Source organism: Synchytrium microbalum, assembly GCF_006535985.1.
Source record: "Synchytrium microbalum strain JEL517 chromosome Unknown SmJEL517_scf0030, whole genome shotgun sequence".
NCBI lineage: Eukaryota > Fungi > Chytridiomycota > Chytridiomycetes > Synchytriales > Synchytriaceae > Synchytrium > Synchytrium microbalum.
Genome location: NW_022158379.1, coordinates 178,436 through 193,381, shown reverse-complemented (window position 1 = coordinate 193,381; position 14,946 = coordinate 178,436). Strand labels below are relative to the sequence as shown.

Here is a 14,946-nt window from a genome sequence, read left to right as displayed (position 1 = left end):
TTCAAGGGGTATTTCTGGTACCAATCTCCGGCACAAGCGTTGGCAGACGGTCTTCACTCACGTCGATTTTTCACGTTTTAATCATTCTGGTCAGCTTGGAGCAGAAAATGAGAGAGACTGTGGTCTCCAAGCCTCCCCATGGCGCATCGGCAATCTCGACAACACACTCTAATGTCGAGCTCAAGAAACACACAAGGACGCCTGAATGGATCTTCCGCAACGATCAGGACGTTTCACTATTGGTATCCATTCGCTTTGATCTCGTTTTGGTTTCATTTGAGCCCTTCTTCGCACTGATCGCTCATACACTAACACTCCTTCAATCATAGTCCTCCAACAATGGAATCTCTGAATCGGATTTCGTCCATCGAGTTCCTTCCATACAGTCCCTAGAAATGGCTCATTTTAATTTCTCGCATATTCGAGGACTCGAACATTTCTGGAATCTCACGTCCTTGTGTTTAATGACTCAAGATATCGAGGAAATTAATGGCCTGGACTCACTGTCCAACTTGCAGAGTTTATGGATTTGTGAGACTCCAGTATCTAGGATTTCTGGACTTGATCGTTGTGTGAAGCTTGAACGGCTGTTTCTGTGAGTTCATACTATTTGAAAGGGTAATGGCTTTTTTGTCGCTTTGGCGTTGACTCGTTTTGGCATGTAGATACGAGAATCAAATCAAGAAGATTGAAGGGTTGGATTCGTTAGTCAAACTGCAAACTTTGTGGTTGTCAGACAACAGTATGTCTGTAGGCCTTCTTTACGACGTATCATTCAAAAGGCTCAAACATAACCAATTTAGAAATCACAACGATTGAGAATTTGGATTCTTTGGTAAATCTCAAAGAGCTTCAGCTGAGCGGTAACTTGATTCGTCATATTGGTCATTCGCTAGATGGCAATGTGAATCTTCAGGTAACAAATTATTCAGCAACAATTCGTGTTGATTCTGTGCAAGGTAACAAATGTTTTCTTTTCGTTAGCAACTGAACCTAGCAGGAAACAGATTACAGTCCTTCCCCGAAATCTTGAATCTCGTACATCTCCCATCCTTGACATCTTTAGCACTAGCCGATCCAAACTATGCAGAAAACCCAGTCTGCACATTATGTAACTACCAAACCAACATTCTTTACCACTTTCCAAATATTCTTCGTCTGGATTCACATCGCATAACCGCTGAGGCTCGTAAAGCAGTAGCAGCAACGGTACTAAAGAAACGCATGTTTTACAATATGTGTGCCCAAACCATTCGAAGGAACACTGCTATACTACATGCGGCCACTGAAGATGTTTATGCACCAACAATTCGAGCCAAAGAATCTATATTGCAACGACAGTTATATCGCAAGAAATGTCTGTTGAGGCATCTAGACGATTTGAAATGGGACAACGTGGTGTTGTCTAGACCTGGAACGTCTTCACCGCTCCATATCGTCTTGACTGCTGGATGTCGACAACTGGAATCTCTGATACAAAAGGCTTCAAAGCAGATACAAGAAGCGAAAGAGGCTCGTCAGCGGTGTCTGGATTTTGTATCGTTCCAAGCAGATCATCTAGTCAAGAGATCCCAAATTGAATTGGAAATGGGTGGGAATGTCAGATTTGAAGATGTGTCTGGCTGTGCTGATGATGTGGAACGTGCTTCTGGATTGATCAAAAAGTTTCTGGCTATTGGTCGTGGCAGTGAGTCAGCACCTCTTCATATCAATCGCTTCATTAAAGTACATAATCGAGCAGTTCAGGCTCGTCATAAGGTACACAAGATTTTTACAGAACTCCATATTTTTTGCCTGAAAACAAAAATGACATACATTTCCAAAATTAGGCGAAAATGTCAGGCAAACTGAATACAGCAGAACCCATGCATCTCTGCCTCGAAATAACAGATTCCCAAGTCTTTGATTTGGCCGAAGAAGGTCTATCCTTCAAATCAAAATCAGACTTGATGACCGACCCAATCACAAACTTTCTTCAGCCAACTCTAAATTCCAATAATGGAATTCGATACTGCTGTCTCATCCAAACAACTGTCGAAAACATGGTCTGGACTTCCCCTTCTCATGTCCAATCTCTATTACAAAAGCACCAAGAATCATCATCGAATGTTTCTTGCTACTACTACGATGTACCCAACGTTGCCAAACCACCAGCATCGTCCAGTCTACCACCACAACGAGGATTTGTGTTTACAGATTTGGATTTAGTTTTGCCTGTTTATCTGGTTGAATTCTCAACTGGAAGTGGTTTGCATGTGAATGAATATGAGGCTTTGGAAGGTCATATTCGAGCTATTGCTTCATCTTCGAAACTGGCATTGTCGGAACCACCCAGTCTGCGTCGTATTCAATCACCTCCAGATCTGATGATGGATGATGTCAAGATTGAATCACACCCAGAGGTTGATGTTGCTGAACGATCTGTTGTTAATACGCCGATGAGAATGGATAATGTACGTGTTAGAAAAATTGGTCAGCTATATTCGTGGCTGTTTTGTCTTGTACTCACACGGCACTTTTTCCAGGACACATTAAGACGTCTCCCCACCTCAGCAACCCACCTAAACATTGCCACATCATCAATACCACCTCGTTTCGGTGACTCGATATCACATCTCATCCATTTGCGATCTCTCTCTATATCTCATTGTGCAATAGCACGAATCCCAGCTGATTTAACCTTGCTTCCCTCATTGGAAAGTCTTGATATCTCATTCAACATATTGTCATCTTTGAATGGTATCAGGGCACTATCTAAATTGACAAGATTAGATGCTTGTGCAAACAAGTTTGCATCTATTGAATCGGTCGTTGAACTGAAGGATTGTGAGACCTTAATGGATCTTGATGTGAGATTTAATCCTGTGTGCAATTTGCCTGGACTTGAGAGTTGGTTGATCTCGGGTATTAGTGCTCTACAATGCCTAAATAACAGAGTTGTGGATGCTGAAGAGCGAGTAAGCAGTATTATAGAAGTCAATAGTGTCGTTTTTTGCTGTTAGATCTCAACTCATTCTATTTCCTCCTCATGCTTCACAGATCATTCGCTCAAACCCAGTCGCCCTATTGAGCACACATGCGTCACCACAAGCTTGTCTATTCAGACCGTTATCCATTCGAACCATTTCCGGACCTGGTGCTTCCTCAAGACTCCAAGCTCAGACAACCAACACTCTCTCCAATTCGAAGCTCAACTCTTCAGCAACCTTACGGATCGATACCATCACTATCCTCGAATTGGATCACGTCAATCTAGTAGATTTATCACTACTTCCCACAGGACTGCAAGCCAACTTGCGCTGGTTATCACTACGAAAGAATGGATTGACCAACATTGCCAAATTAGCTTCATTTACTGCATTAGAAGAAGTCTGTGTACATGGCAATGCTATTCAATCTATTGATTGCTTAGCTGCACTGCCACGACTATCGAGATTGGAAGCTGGGTGTAATCAGATTGCTAGTTTGGATGCCTCTGGGTGGAAGACTGTGTCGTTTATGGGTTTGGAGTGTAATCGTTTGAAGGATTTTAAGACGGTTGCTACCATGTCGTCATTGTTGGAGTTATGTGAGTACAAGATGTGAATCATGGATTGGAATAAATTGTGTTTTTTGCTCTTTTCCCCATTTCTAACAAATTTACCGACTTTTCAAATTTAGACGTAGCAAACAATGATGTGGAAGATTTACACAATGTCTTCCCACTCAAAGAACTACCACGTCTAATTGTATTGGATTTAGCTGGAAATGCAGCCGCCTTACAATCCGGCTACCGTCTCTTCTCAATCTTCCACCTCCCACGCCTCAAAATCTTGGACGGAAGCACCATAACACCCGTAGAAGCTTCAGCAGCACGTGAAGCCCACCAAGGCCGTCTCACATGTGAACTACTAGCCGAGCGTGTAGGCCGGAACGTGCCCTTTAAATCACTGGCCGAACTAGACCTTCCCAACTGTCGTCTCAAAGACGTTGAATGCTTCTTACGTTCTCCTGCCAACGAATTCCGGTCACTACGACGCTTGAATTTGGAAGGCAACTACCTAGTCAATGCTGATGCTTTACGATCTCTGCCCTCATTACGAGTCCTGAATTTGGCACAAAATCGAATTGATCGTTTGTTTTCAACTGATCCGCCTGGTGCTCTTGTGGACGATACGTGGATGTCTGCTAGTAGTTCAGATGCACAGTGGGGCAGTAATGTGTGGCCGGCTCTGGAAGAGCTGCATCTTTCGAATAATATTGTTAATGCTATTTCGGATTTGGGGTTGAGGAGAATTGTTGGGTTGAGAATTTTGACCTTGCAGTGTAATCGGATTACCAAGGTAGTTTGAAGCAGTTTAGTGCATACTTGATAATAGCGATTGACAAGTTTTTTGCGTAGATTGATGGATTAGAACGACTACCCAATTTGGTGGAACTGAATATGGAGAGCAATCAGATTCGTCATGTTATTAATGATGCTTTTATTGGTTGCTCTTCATTGAAATATTTAAATGTCAAGTAAGATGCTTAGTTGTTACTGACATAGGTGGCATATCATTGACATTTTTCGTTGTTTCATTGCGTCACTAGAGAAAACAGATTACGAACGCTGCAAAACTTTGAAAATCTGCCCTTCCTCAAAGTGTTGAATGTTGGATGTAATCGTATTCAGGATACATTGGATTTCGATGTGAGTTGATAAGCTGTTGTAACTCCATTCTGTGTGGCTCTCCTTTTCTTACTTTTTCTTTCATCGTCACCAGAAACTTCAAGCACCAAGTTTGCGGGAAGTCATCTTACAAGGCAATCCAGTCCTCCGACGCCCATCTCATCGATTAGCGCTGATTGCTCGACTACCCTTTGTGGAGATTATCGACAAGCGCGAAGTTATTGAAGAAGAAAGACGACGAGCAGAGGTGAAAAAAAACTTCGTTGACGAGATCATGCCTCCAAAGGTTATACTCATCATCTCTCTTGCATAGGTATTCGGACTTGAACAAACCGCACCTGCAAACATCCCTGCTCTACCTCAAGCCTCGACATCTCTTTCAATCCTACCTAAATTCCCATCTCGTCCAACTATCGTGGTTCTTGATGGTAGTGAAATGAAGGTGAATGGTAGCTCAAATTTCGGATTTTCACTGGGACGTGCACCGTAAACATTCTTTCAAGTCAAGTGTTGACAAGCAAGTTTTTCTGCAAGTTGTTTTGTAACAGTTTGAAGCAAGGGACAAGTTTCACTAATATAATACGATATGAAATGTTAATCGAGCTTGAACTATGTGATGCAAGTTAACGGTTATGGTTGCTAAATTTCGGCCCAAGCTCAATGGCCTACCGTCATTTCGAGCTTGCGTCTTTGGCATTCTCTGTGTGTATGACTTTTCCATGTTTTTAGATTCAGAATCTCCCACGGCAGGTTCAACGCCCTCCACCAAGCTGTACATGCTATGCAATTGTATTAAAAACACTTTGAATTTCAACGTGAGTTGATCAGCTGCAAGAAGCCATGGTTTGATATACTGTTATCGCTTTTTTAGGCTGGTCGTCACTGCAAGCACCAAGTCTTGCGAAGAAGTGATCTTACAAGACAAGTTTGTTCATCCGCGCCCATCTCACCGACCAACTTTGATTGATCGGCTACCTCTGTCGAGATTATCGACAAGTGTCAAGGGATTGAAGAAGAACAACGAAGAGTGAGGTGTATACAAGACTGAAGGTGCATAGCCTGTCCAACTGTATTATGGTACGATTGTGACATCTTCTACCGAGCTTGCAACTCAATACCAAGACCAAATATTGTATGATTTAAAAATCTTAATTGAAACTTGATACAAAAGAGCATTATGTGACAGAAGTTTAAATTTGGCACCAGTTGTGATGTTCGTTCTACATTATAAAGTGGCAGAGTTTTTGTTTTGTTTTTTCATAGATTAAATTCACCGTTGTCATCATCATCCCATCATAAATCCTCCATAACTATCCAAAGTTGGTAATGAATCCTTATACTAAATAATCACGGCCTGCGTTCATTCCAATTTAGATCCCGCCCCTAGCTTCTTTATCAGATACTGTATATCCGGCACCACAGACAGTTGCCGACCGATGCTCCCAAAGCATATACACGAGGCGTACAATACGCAGGGAAACCACGAACGAACTCCAAAGAAGTCTGCTCGGGTATAAGAGTAGACTCCGTGGGCGACGAATAGCTGTACTATGATGGTACCTACTACGGATATAACTAGAGAGAAGAAGAAGCCGTGGAGCGTTCGATCGAATATAAACCAGAGGCCTAGAGCTAGAAGTGCTAGTGTGATGCTGACTTGGGCTGATGATGTCCATGGTAGTTTCTGTGTTTGGGAAGTGAGTTGAATATTAGTGAGTGAGTGCGACAAACACAGACTGAGCGCATTCGATTGATCGAATATGGTGTTGAACACCACTATCACATGGGCTTCTTCTTGAGCCACACACACACAAACCAACAAAGACGACAAACATACCGATGCAGCATAGTTCACACCGATGAATCCACCACAGCATCGCAGCACACTACTCCATTCCTGCTTGACCACGTGCGGTTTGCCAGTACACCAGACGTCCATCCACGGATACAGCGTCCCGACACCACAAGCAGCAATCCCACACGTAAACGGTATCCAGCTAGCAGTAGATAATAGCAGCGTCGAGTCTGCAGGGTAGCGGGTGACATCGTGTTCCTTTTGTAGATGGTCGACAACGACACTGAATGCAAATCCCAGCGAGAATAAGCAGAACTGTGTCGCGGCAAATTTGGTTGGGTGCCTTGAAAAGATCTCTCCTAGTAGAATAAATATTATGGGTAGTGATGAGGCATCGTTGGTATTATTGAGGGTTTTTGTTGTTGGTGATGTGGTCGAGGTTAAACCCATTTTTTGAGATCTATCTGTAGCGGAAAAGGAGGAATTGTGCGAGGAATGTCGGCTCCCTTTTTACGAGGCTTTACTAAGCCTCTTTTCTAGGTCTTTATTGTGACTTTTTGCGTTGCCTCGTGCGATTTGCAATGTGGGATGTTTGTTGGAGTAGGTGACATGGTGACATAAGCCAAACGTTCTCATTGGTCGAGACAAACAGCAATCCAGAAAGCTTTTTTTACAGCGTGCCTTTACGAGTGAACTTAGTATTGGCATATGACAAAATAATAGAACGCATCAAGAATCTCAATTTGAGTTTTCTATGGTCGATTCGATTGGAAAACGTCACCAACTTGGAAGCAAAACAGGAATTAGCTTCTATTGGGAGCAAGATCTTCATGGCAAGAATACAAAATCATGGAGACATTCTCTTTATTTATGATTTCATCCGTTGCAAGACGACCATACGATACTCGAAATCACGTACAATGGACAATTTTCAGCATAAACCACGAAAGTACGCTCTCAACACCCAATGCCCAATAAACAAACAATCAAGTGAATCTCAAGGCAAAATGCGCCAAAACGGAACTCAAATGGCCATCGCGCTGTGCTTGCATGCTGCGCAACAACCCTCGGTTTGGGCAGGAAACCACTCTTTCGCCAAACGAGCACTTTGACGACACTTGAGATAGACTCTCCTAGATCACGATGCAGGCCTTAACCGAAGAAGAATTGCAGAATTTATATGCATGGATTGATACCATTCCTCTATCCCGTCCAAAGAGAAATCTAACCCGTGATTTTTCTGATGGTGGTATGTTGTCCATCAAAATGACTTGATCTAACGCGTCTCTCAGCCACATGTCATACATATCTCACAAATATGTTATTTATTCTAGTCGCCGCCGCAGAAGTCGTGCACCACTTCTTCCCAAAACTAGTCGAACTGCACAACTATTCTCCAGCAAACGCCCTCACCCAAAAACTATACAACTGGAACACTCTAAACCAGAAAGTCCTACGCAAACTAGGCTACCTAGCATCCGACGACGCAATCCAGGGAATCATAAACAACAAACCGGGATATGCAGAATGGATTTTAAACGAACTACGAAGCAAAATTGAGCTATACGCTGCTCAACAGACCCGAACGAAAGGCGACCCAAACATGGGAATGATGATGGGGATGCCTGGCATGGTTGCCAATGCTGGTGGGGGATATATGAATCCAATGATGGGTGGAGGTCCAGGTGGTCCAATGTCGCCTCACTTCGTGTATGCCTATCCACCTGCTCTGCCCATGCAGCAACAGATACCACAGCAGCAGCCACAGCAGATGCAAGCTCGACCAGCGATGAGTAACTATGGGTACCCACCACAACAGCAGCAGCACGTTAGTCCTGTTGCACATCACGCTCCACCACCAATGCCGCTAGCGCATCCTCCTGCATATGGAAATGCTAGAGGCCATCCAGCAGCACCGGTTAAGTCGGATGCAGTTGTTATTGGTGAATTGCAAGATACTATTCAGGTGAGTTTATCCAGAGATCAGCTACAGGACTCTTTTTTGGTCGTGCTCGATGCTTGATGTCATGTTCTGATCATCTTCAATCTTTAGATCCTGCAACTCAAAGTCCAAAAGATGGAACAGCTACTGACCCTAAAAGACAAGAGGATTGACGATCTAACGAATCGCCTAAGATCCCATGGAATCCCATCTTAATAAACCACCTAGTCTTAAACCTAAAGGCCTCTTGAAATACCACTCTACCCCTTGTTTGTACTTATTTCGCTTCTAAAAACAGTGATTTTCTTAGATCCGACTTAATGTTTAATGAAGGCAAATCCTATATACATTTCGCGAAATATTTACAAAGCAATTCAACTACATACATACAACTCCACCTCCACACTTGCCATTGTCCTCACTCTTAGCACCTCTCAAAGACTCGATACAGATCAGGTAATGTAGCCAACCTCACAATCACTCCATTATCGACAAACGACTTGGGTGCTTGAAAGTAATTACGGAAGGCTGGGAATAAAACATGTTCAATCATCCATTGATGTGAGTCTCGTTCTGCATTGCTTTCTTCCGTTTCCTTCACCGATTCTACATCATCTGCTGCAGAATCCATATTCACGTCGTGGTCGTCATTTCTGCTGTTTCCTTGAGTCTTATTATTTTGCGTGCTATTGTTAGATCGTGGCTTTGCTACAGCTTCAACAGCATATAACAATGACAATTCTCGAGCTATGGATTGAAAGCATTCTTTTTCAGAAGTCCAATTCACCTACGAGCAGCAATAAAACCGCTGTCAGACCAGTCCCATTCAGGTCGCCTATCAATACCATTTGATTCACCAACTTGAATACGCTACTCTCTCCTTCTCTCGCAAAGGCTTACCTCACTTTGGCACCTGACAAAGAATAACGGCAGCTTGTCCAGATTCGGTGTATAGCCTTTCAGAATGGCCGGCAAAGCAAGCAATTCACCATCCTCTGATATCTTGATTGAAAAATATTCAAGCAGCATTTGACGACGATCTACTAGAGTCTCCACGATTTTCTAAGTAGGCACAAGAGGTGCGAGTTGATGAATGAGAGCATATGGGTAACCGACAATAAACACTCCATGGGAATGTCATCATCCGTACATTTGCTATTTCGTCCTTTGTGATATCATTCTCTTCCAAGAATTGACCAATCCGCTCTTCCTCATCAAGTCCAATCATGACCATGTCATGTATAGACAGTCGAGTTGCCAAGTGCATAAATCCGAAATTGGAAAAGACTCTCAAGACCAATTGATAGAATAATTCACAGCTACAAGCGGAGGGCAATGTTAGCTGAGTGAAACAAAAAGTATTTTAGGTTACGACTTTTGGAGTGGAATTTTTGCTCCTCCATTATACCTAGCTTCTTGAAAGTTGACCATGAATAAAGCCGTTTGATGTTGAAAAAGAGCTCTGGCTTCATCAACACGACCAACGTATGTGTAATTACGAAAGAGGTCAGTCAGACCTATCCGAAGACGATGAGAAGCAAAGCTTTCGACAGGAACATAACTTCCAAACCGCAATGATTCACAGTTCGATAACGGACAAGGTTTACCTTGATGAGACGTCTTCTTTACTTCCTCTCGTAACGACAATATACTTGTCAGTCGAACCTCAGTATACGGTCGTTTAGTCTTGACACTTGGAGCTTTGTCCCTATCATATGCACAGTGTTGGGCTTCCTTCACATTCACTGATTTGCGAAAAAACGGAAAGAACGATAGTAGTATGACTTACTCAGGAGCCTGAAAGTCATCATCAGTTTCCATACGACCATCCTCAAGTGTACTCTCTCTGCTATTCCTACTTTCTTCATTCTCAAAATCGTCGTCTCTTGTCCTCTTCTTGATGTTGTTGGTTGTAGTATTTGGAGAATCTTTGGCAGCACTCAGGTAAGCATCCAATGTTCTCGTTTTGCTGTCTGTGCGAACCATCTTGTTTGCTGGAGTTTTGAATGCAGCTATGATGGAGTTTGAGGACGTTTGAGACAACCAGCGATGAGCAACATCTGAGGTGTACCATACCTTTTTTTGGCTCAGGCTCGTCAGGTTGCTTCGTCTTTTTGGCAGGAACAGGTAAAAGGGTCTAACAGTCAATGATATGTCAGTTGGCTATGTTTGCTCAACGAATCAGAACAGCGGAAATACCTGAGTATGATATGTTCTTGATGAACTAGCAGAAGCAAGACGTTCTTCTATCACTTGACAAAGAGTCTCGACAATCTTGTCTTCTCTTAAAATGTGAACCTGTAATAAAAATGTTGCAGGAAAATGAATGATGCAAAAAAAGCACTGGCAATTTGGTGTAATACCTCACGCTTGGTAGGATGAACATTCACATCCACATTCTGAGGCTTGACAGTCAAACTCATATACACGAATGGATGTTGTCCCTTTGGCAGGTACTTGCCATAAAGTGATTCAAGAGCTTTGCGAATGTTGGATGATTCCACGAGTCGGTCTGAAAACAATTGATCATGTCAGCAAAAAAGAGTAAACGTGCAGCTCACTAATCTCCTACGATTGATAAAGAGCAAAAACACCATCTTCTTTTGATTGAAATTGGCGTTCGATACATATCCTTCAGCAGTGAATTCCAATATTTCTGATTCATGTTTGAAATCCAACAATTCTTTAGCGAGTTGAGCCCCATACATGTATCGTATATTGTCTATGGTGGAGGCACCTGAAGCTGTATGTACATCGGCTGTATTTGATCCATGCTATGAAGCACAAAAGGAATATGACTCTTGCAGCATAGCAGACACCAAGGAACGCAAGTTTTAACCAACCTTCTTGCACGTAAAGCTCACTCCACTATTATGTATAGCATATCGTTGTACGACGTCCACGATCCGATTGTATTCTTCAGTCGTGTTCTTGACTGCTTTACGGCGGACGTCCATATTAAAGAAGAGATCTTCAACCTATTGCATATCATTTAGTGACGCTTTTTTGCTATTGGGTAGATTTGTTGTACTTGCTGTAAGAGTCGTTCCAACATTTCCAGCAACGGGCTTCGGATCAACAGATGCACCAGGCTTGGAAGCAACTAGCTTTCCATCAGCGAAGCTTGCCCTATGTGACCAAAAAAACGTCTCAATGGAAAGATTCCATAAAGGTAACTTCCTTCCAAACATACCGATAAGCACAAGGCGAAGCACTAGTCCTCGTTGTAATAATAACATGTGCAACATGACTAATACTAGCCAAAGCTTCGCCACGAAATCCATACGTAGCAATAGACTCTAGATCTTTAAACTGGCGTAGTTTGGAAGTCGTGAAGCGTTCACAAACAATCGGCATATCTTCCACCGAGATTCCATGTCCGTTATCTTGTATTTGGAGTAATTTCAGACCACCTTCTTTGATGGTGATCGTAATGGATGATGAGCCAGCGTCCAATGAGTTTTCGAGTAATTCTTTGATGGCGTTTGCTGGTCTTTGTATGATCTAGTAATGTTACAATGAAAGTCAGTGTTGAACTATGTATAAGACCGAATTATCAAGTCTCTTTTTCTTAAGCTCACCTCGCCAGCTGCAATTCGATTCACCACGTTCTCTAGTTTCGATGATTTTAGCAATACATCAAGACAAGAGCAGATAACATATCTTTCATACCGTCAAGCCTCCTTATACGTGGCAAAGGCTTCGATCTCTCATCGCTAGCCATCATCGCGGATTGCTCACGAAGCTCGAAATGTATTAAAATGACAAGCACAGTCAGAATTTAAGATTTGCGAGCAATAGGCATTTATTACTCTCGTTACAGTGTTTTACACGTTTGATTTCGAGAGATTACTGTGTCTTTTTTCCTCAGTTTGATCAGATCAACAGCCTGTCACGAAAACTACTTGGAATTGTTCAACCACCATTCTTGGGTCATATGACTTCCAAGCCCATGTCCTGGCAGATGTCGTTGTTCTGCGACTAGCAAGCCTGTTTATACGCCAAAAGGACTTGGTCCTCTCATCACTGGCCATATCAAATACCAGTCAGAATTTCACTATATTTTAGCAACAGTTTTTACATCCACACACTCTACTACCACTATAGATTTCCACGCCTATCCTGTTCCATCTCAAGCGCTTCAAAGAGGGCTATATTTGTTATGTATTAGAGATCAGATCGACAATCCAAAAAATGCACAATCTGCCAACCCTACCTTTGAAATTACCAGCTCCAAAGCCAGTAAAGTTGTTTCGTTGTATGATTTCCAAGAAGAGTGTAGGCCTATCTTCTACAGGCTTGGTAAAGATCTGCAAAAGGTAGCCGTTCTCATCGTAGTCGACAAGAATGTGTAACTTTTTCAAGATGTTCATATCTTCTTTGACCTTTACGGCAGAGTGCTTGAGCCTTTCAGTCAAGTTCTCATAACTATGGAGAAAGAGCGTTAGCCTCATGATACGCACAGTAAGTCTACGTTGACTAAAAGCGGACGGCTTCTCTTACTAGGCTGGTGGGATGGTCAAGAAATCAGCACCACGAGCACGTAATGCTGTTACTGCAGATATAATGTCTTCAGTCCTGAGAGCCAAATGCTGTACTCCTGCTCCACCATGATAGTCAACATATTCTTGGATCTGAGACTTTTTCTTTCCAGCTGCAGGTTCATTGATTGGCATTTTTACAGTCTCGTCATAGTCTGTCATGACAATCGACCTGTGAGAGAAAAGGACCATGATATGAGTCAACAATCGGCAAAAAAGAAGAAGGTACAGAATTGATCACTTGAACGTATGATTCGCAACCGATTTACCTCAAGGCAGAAAATTCAGTGTGCATTTGCGAGTCATCAACAGACCAAAAGCGATGGAAATCAAGAGCTCGTTCATAGAAATCACATGCCAAAATCATTTCATTATCCGGCTGGTTCCCAACAATATGATCCAATTGTACAAGACCAACAGGGGGTAGAAGCAGAGATATAGGATCAGGTTGAGTGGTAAGGCGGTAGTTGGGCAAGAAGGTCCCTTTGTAGTTCTTGGTTTCGACAAAGGTATGTTCACAATCTCCATAAGTTGCTATAGAAGCAAAGACCACAGTTCCATCGTCGTCCTTTTCTTCCCAAGGTTCTCGAATAGATTTGGCTCCACGAGCAACAGCTTTCTGGTATACACTTTTGGCGTCGTCGACCACGAATCCTACGTCCTTTACCGCGTCGCCGTGCATGCTATAAGAAACCAGGGATTAAGCTCTTTTCTTTTAAACAAGCGAGTTGAAACCTTATCGACGAATGGACGCTCCATTCCTCGAATTTCCCAAATTCACATCAAATCACGGGACACATCCAAACGGCAACATACCCTGCAAAGGCTGAAAAGGTTTGGTTTCCCGGATTCAGTGGAGATTGGAAGATGAAGCATATGGTTCCTTGTTTCACGACATGAGAGCAAACGTCACGGTGTCCTGTTTCGAGACCTGAATACAAAAGGACGGTATGAGACGAAAAGCCCATTTATTGATCAACCAGACGGAAGATATAAGGAATGAATGATCCCCAATGATTATAGATCTGGGATATTTGAGACATACCTCGATATCCCACATATTCGAAGCCAACTGTTTCCAAAAATAGATAGTGTGAGTGTGCGTGAGGTTTGATGTCGACCGATTGGGAGTCAATTGAGCAGGGACATACATCGAGTAATGTAGTATGACGCTGCTTGTTTTGCGTTACCGACCCAAAATGTCAAATGGTGACTAGGATTGTGGTATTAGATCAGTTTAGGTTCGTTTCAAGATACTGAAGGCTACTCACAAGCCTCTATATCGGACGCCTTCAGGACGAGGGCCTTGAGCTGGTTGATATGAAGTCATTGTTGAATGTGCTATACTTAGTCGGGTGGTTTTTATGTTGAGAGTGTGCGGTTCGAGGTCATGTGGTCGCTTTGAGGCAAGAGTTTGCGTGGATCAAGCGTGGTCTATGAATATAGATTAATCAACGCGAAGTCCTGCTCGGTTAGTCGTTGGAACTTGTTAGAAAACCTAGAGCTGCAATTTTATTCTTATCGGCGTTGAAGAGTTGGACGTTGAAAACACAGCGGCGAGGAACTGCATCCTCATAAAATCTTCATATAATATCAATTGGCACGTTCTGGGAGCACTAACTGCCTTTCAAACGCGTCCAAAAAGTCGGAAAGGTTTTAAATCGATTACAGATTCTCCCGCTTGCTTCAAAGTGCAGGTGTTTCGACGCGTTTTGACCCAGAAATGTTCTCTACAACTATACAACGAGCATTTTAGTATGTCTGTCGACTTCTGTACGTCAGATCTTTGTCTGATGACTCCATTCACAATTTGAACATTTGTGCTTGAACCGTGAATCGTGAACCAGCAGCGATGCGGACTGAACAAACCCCTCTCTGTCTAGGTACCCAGCATTGCGCCCTATGCGCTTTGAGACTAAACTGAAAGCTCCTCTTTTCGTAACAGGTTTGTCGTGATGTTTAGGGCTAGCTTGCAAACCTATACATTTCGTTGACTCCATCTCGTTTTCATCAGAGT

General features: G+C 42.8%; 5 protein-coding genes across 5 annotated transcripts; 2 read left to right on the top strand and 3 right to left on the bottom strand.

Annotated features, from left to right (window-relative positions):
- Positions 1 to 107: 107 nt before the first annotated feature.
- On the top strand, positions 108 to 5,682 carry SmJEL517_g04464 (uncharacterized protein; the record flags this gene model as incomplete). The annotated part of the gene is made up of 14 exons (XM_031170392.1): positions 108 to 242; positions 330 to 595; positions 666 to 742; positions 804 to 916; positions 985 to 1,758; positions 1,830 to 2,453; positions 2,526 to 2,957; positions 3,040 to 3,568; positions 3,661 to 4,322; positions 4,382 to 4,500; positions 4,573 to 4,672; positions 4,746 to 4,898; positions 4,965 to 5,137; positions 5,523 to 5,682. The coding sequence occupies 14 exons, from the start codon at positions 108 to 110 to the stop codon at positions 5,680 to 5,682; spliced, it is 4,317 nt and encodes a 1,438-aa protein (XP_031023625.1).
- Positions 5,683 to 6,011: 329 nt separating this feature from the next.
- SmJEL517_g04463 (uncharacterized protein) lies at positions 6,012 to 6,896 on the bottom strand (the record flags this gene model as incomplete). Its single annotated transcript, XM_031170391.1, has 2 exons — positions 6,012 to 6,335; positions 6,489 to 6,896. 2 exons carry the CDS (start codon positions 6,894 to 6,896, stop codon positions 6,012 to 6,014), a joined length of 732 nt encoding a protein of 243 aa, XP_031023630.1.
- Positions 6,897 to 7,589: 693 nt separating this feature from the next.
- On the top strand, positions 7,590 to 8,604 carry SmJEL517_g04462 (uncharacterized protein; the record flags this gene model as incomplete). Its single annotated transcript, XM_031170390.1, has 3 exons — positions 7,590 to 7,695; positions 7,781 to 8,412; positions 8,500 to 8,604. The coding sequence occupies 3 exons, from the start codon at positions 7,590 to 7,592 to the stop codon at positions 8,602 to 8,604; spliced, it is 843 nt and encodes a 280-aa protein (XP_031023631.1).
- A 208-nt stretch (positions 8,605 to 8,812) lies between these two features.
- Positions 8,813 to 12,112, bottom strand: SmJEL517_g04461 (uncharacterized protein; the record flags this gene model as incomplete). The annotated part of the gene is made up of 15 exons (XM_031170389.1): positions 8,813 to 9,175; positions 9,289 to 9,450; positions 9,539 to 9,707; positions 9,797 to 9,905; positions 9,996 to 10,096; positions 10,178 to 10,400; positions 10,465 to 10,525; positions 10,588 to 10,686; positions 10,752 to 10,900; positions 10,961 to 11,162; positions 11,232 to 11,366; positions 11,442 to 11,517; positions 11,582 to 11,892; positions 11,970 to 12,001; positions 12,061 to 12,112. 15 exons carry the CDS (start codon positions 12,110 to 12,112, stop codon positions 8,813 to 8,815), a joined length of 2,244 nt encoding a protein of 747 aa, XP_031023628.1.
- A 377-nt stretch (positions 12,113 to 12,489) lies between these two features.
- On the bottom strand, positions 12,490 to 14,259 carry SmJEL517_g04460 (uncharacterized protein; the record flags this gene model as incomplete). Its single annotated transcript, XM_031170388.1, has 8 exons — positions 12,490 to 12,539; positions 12,605 to 12,816; positions 12,892 to 13,101; positions 13,199 to 13,612; positions 13,746 to 13,860; positions 13,975 to 14,001; positions 14,081 to 14,142; positions 14,201 to 14,259. 8 exons carry the CDS (start codon positions 14,257 to 14,259, stop codon positions 12,490 to 12,492), a joined length of 1,149 nt encoding a protein of 382 aa, XP_031023629.1.
- Positions 14,260 to 14,946: the final 687 nt, after the last annotated feature.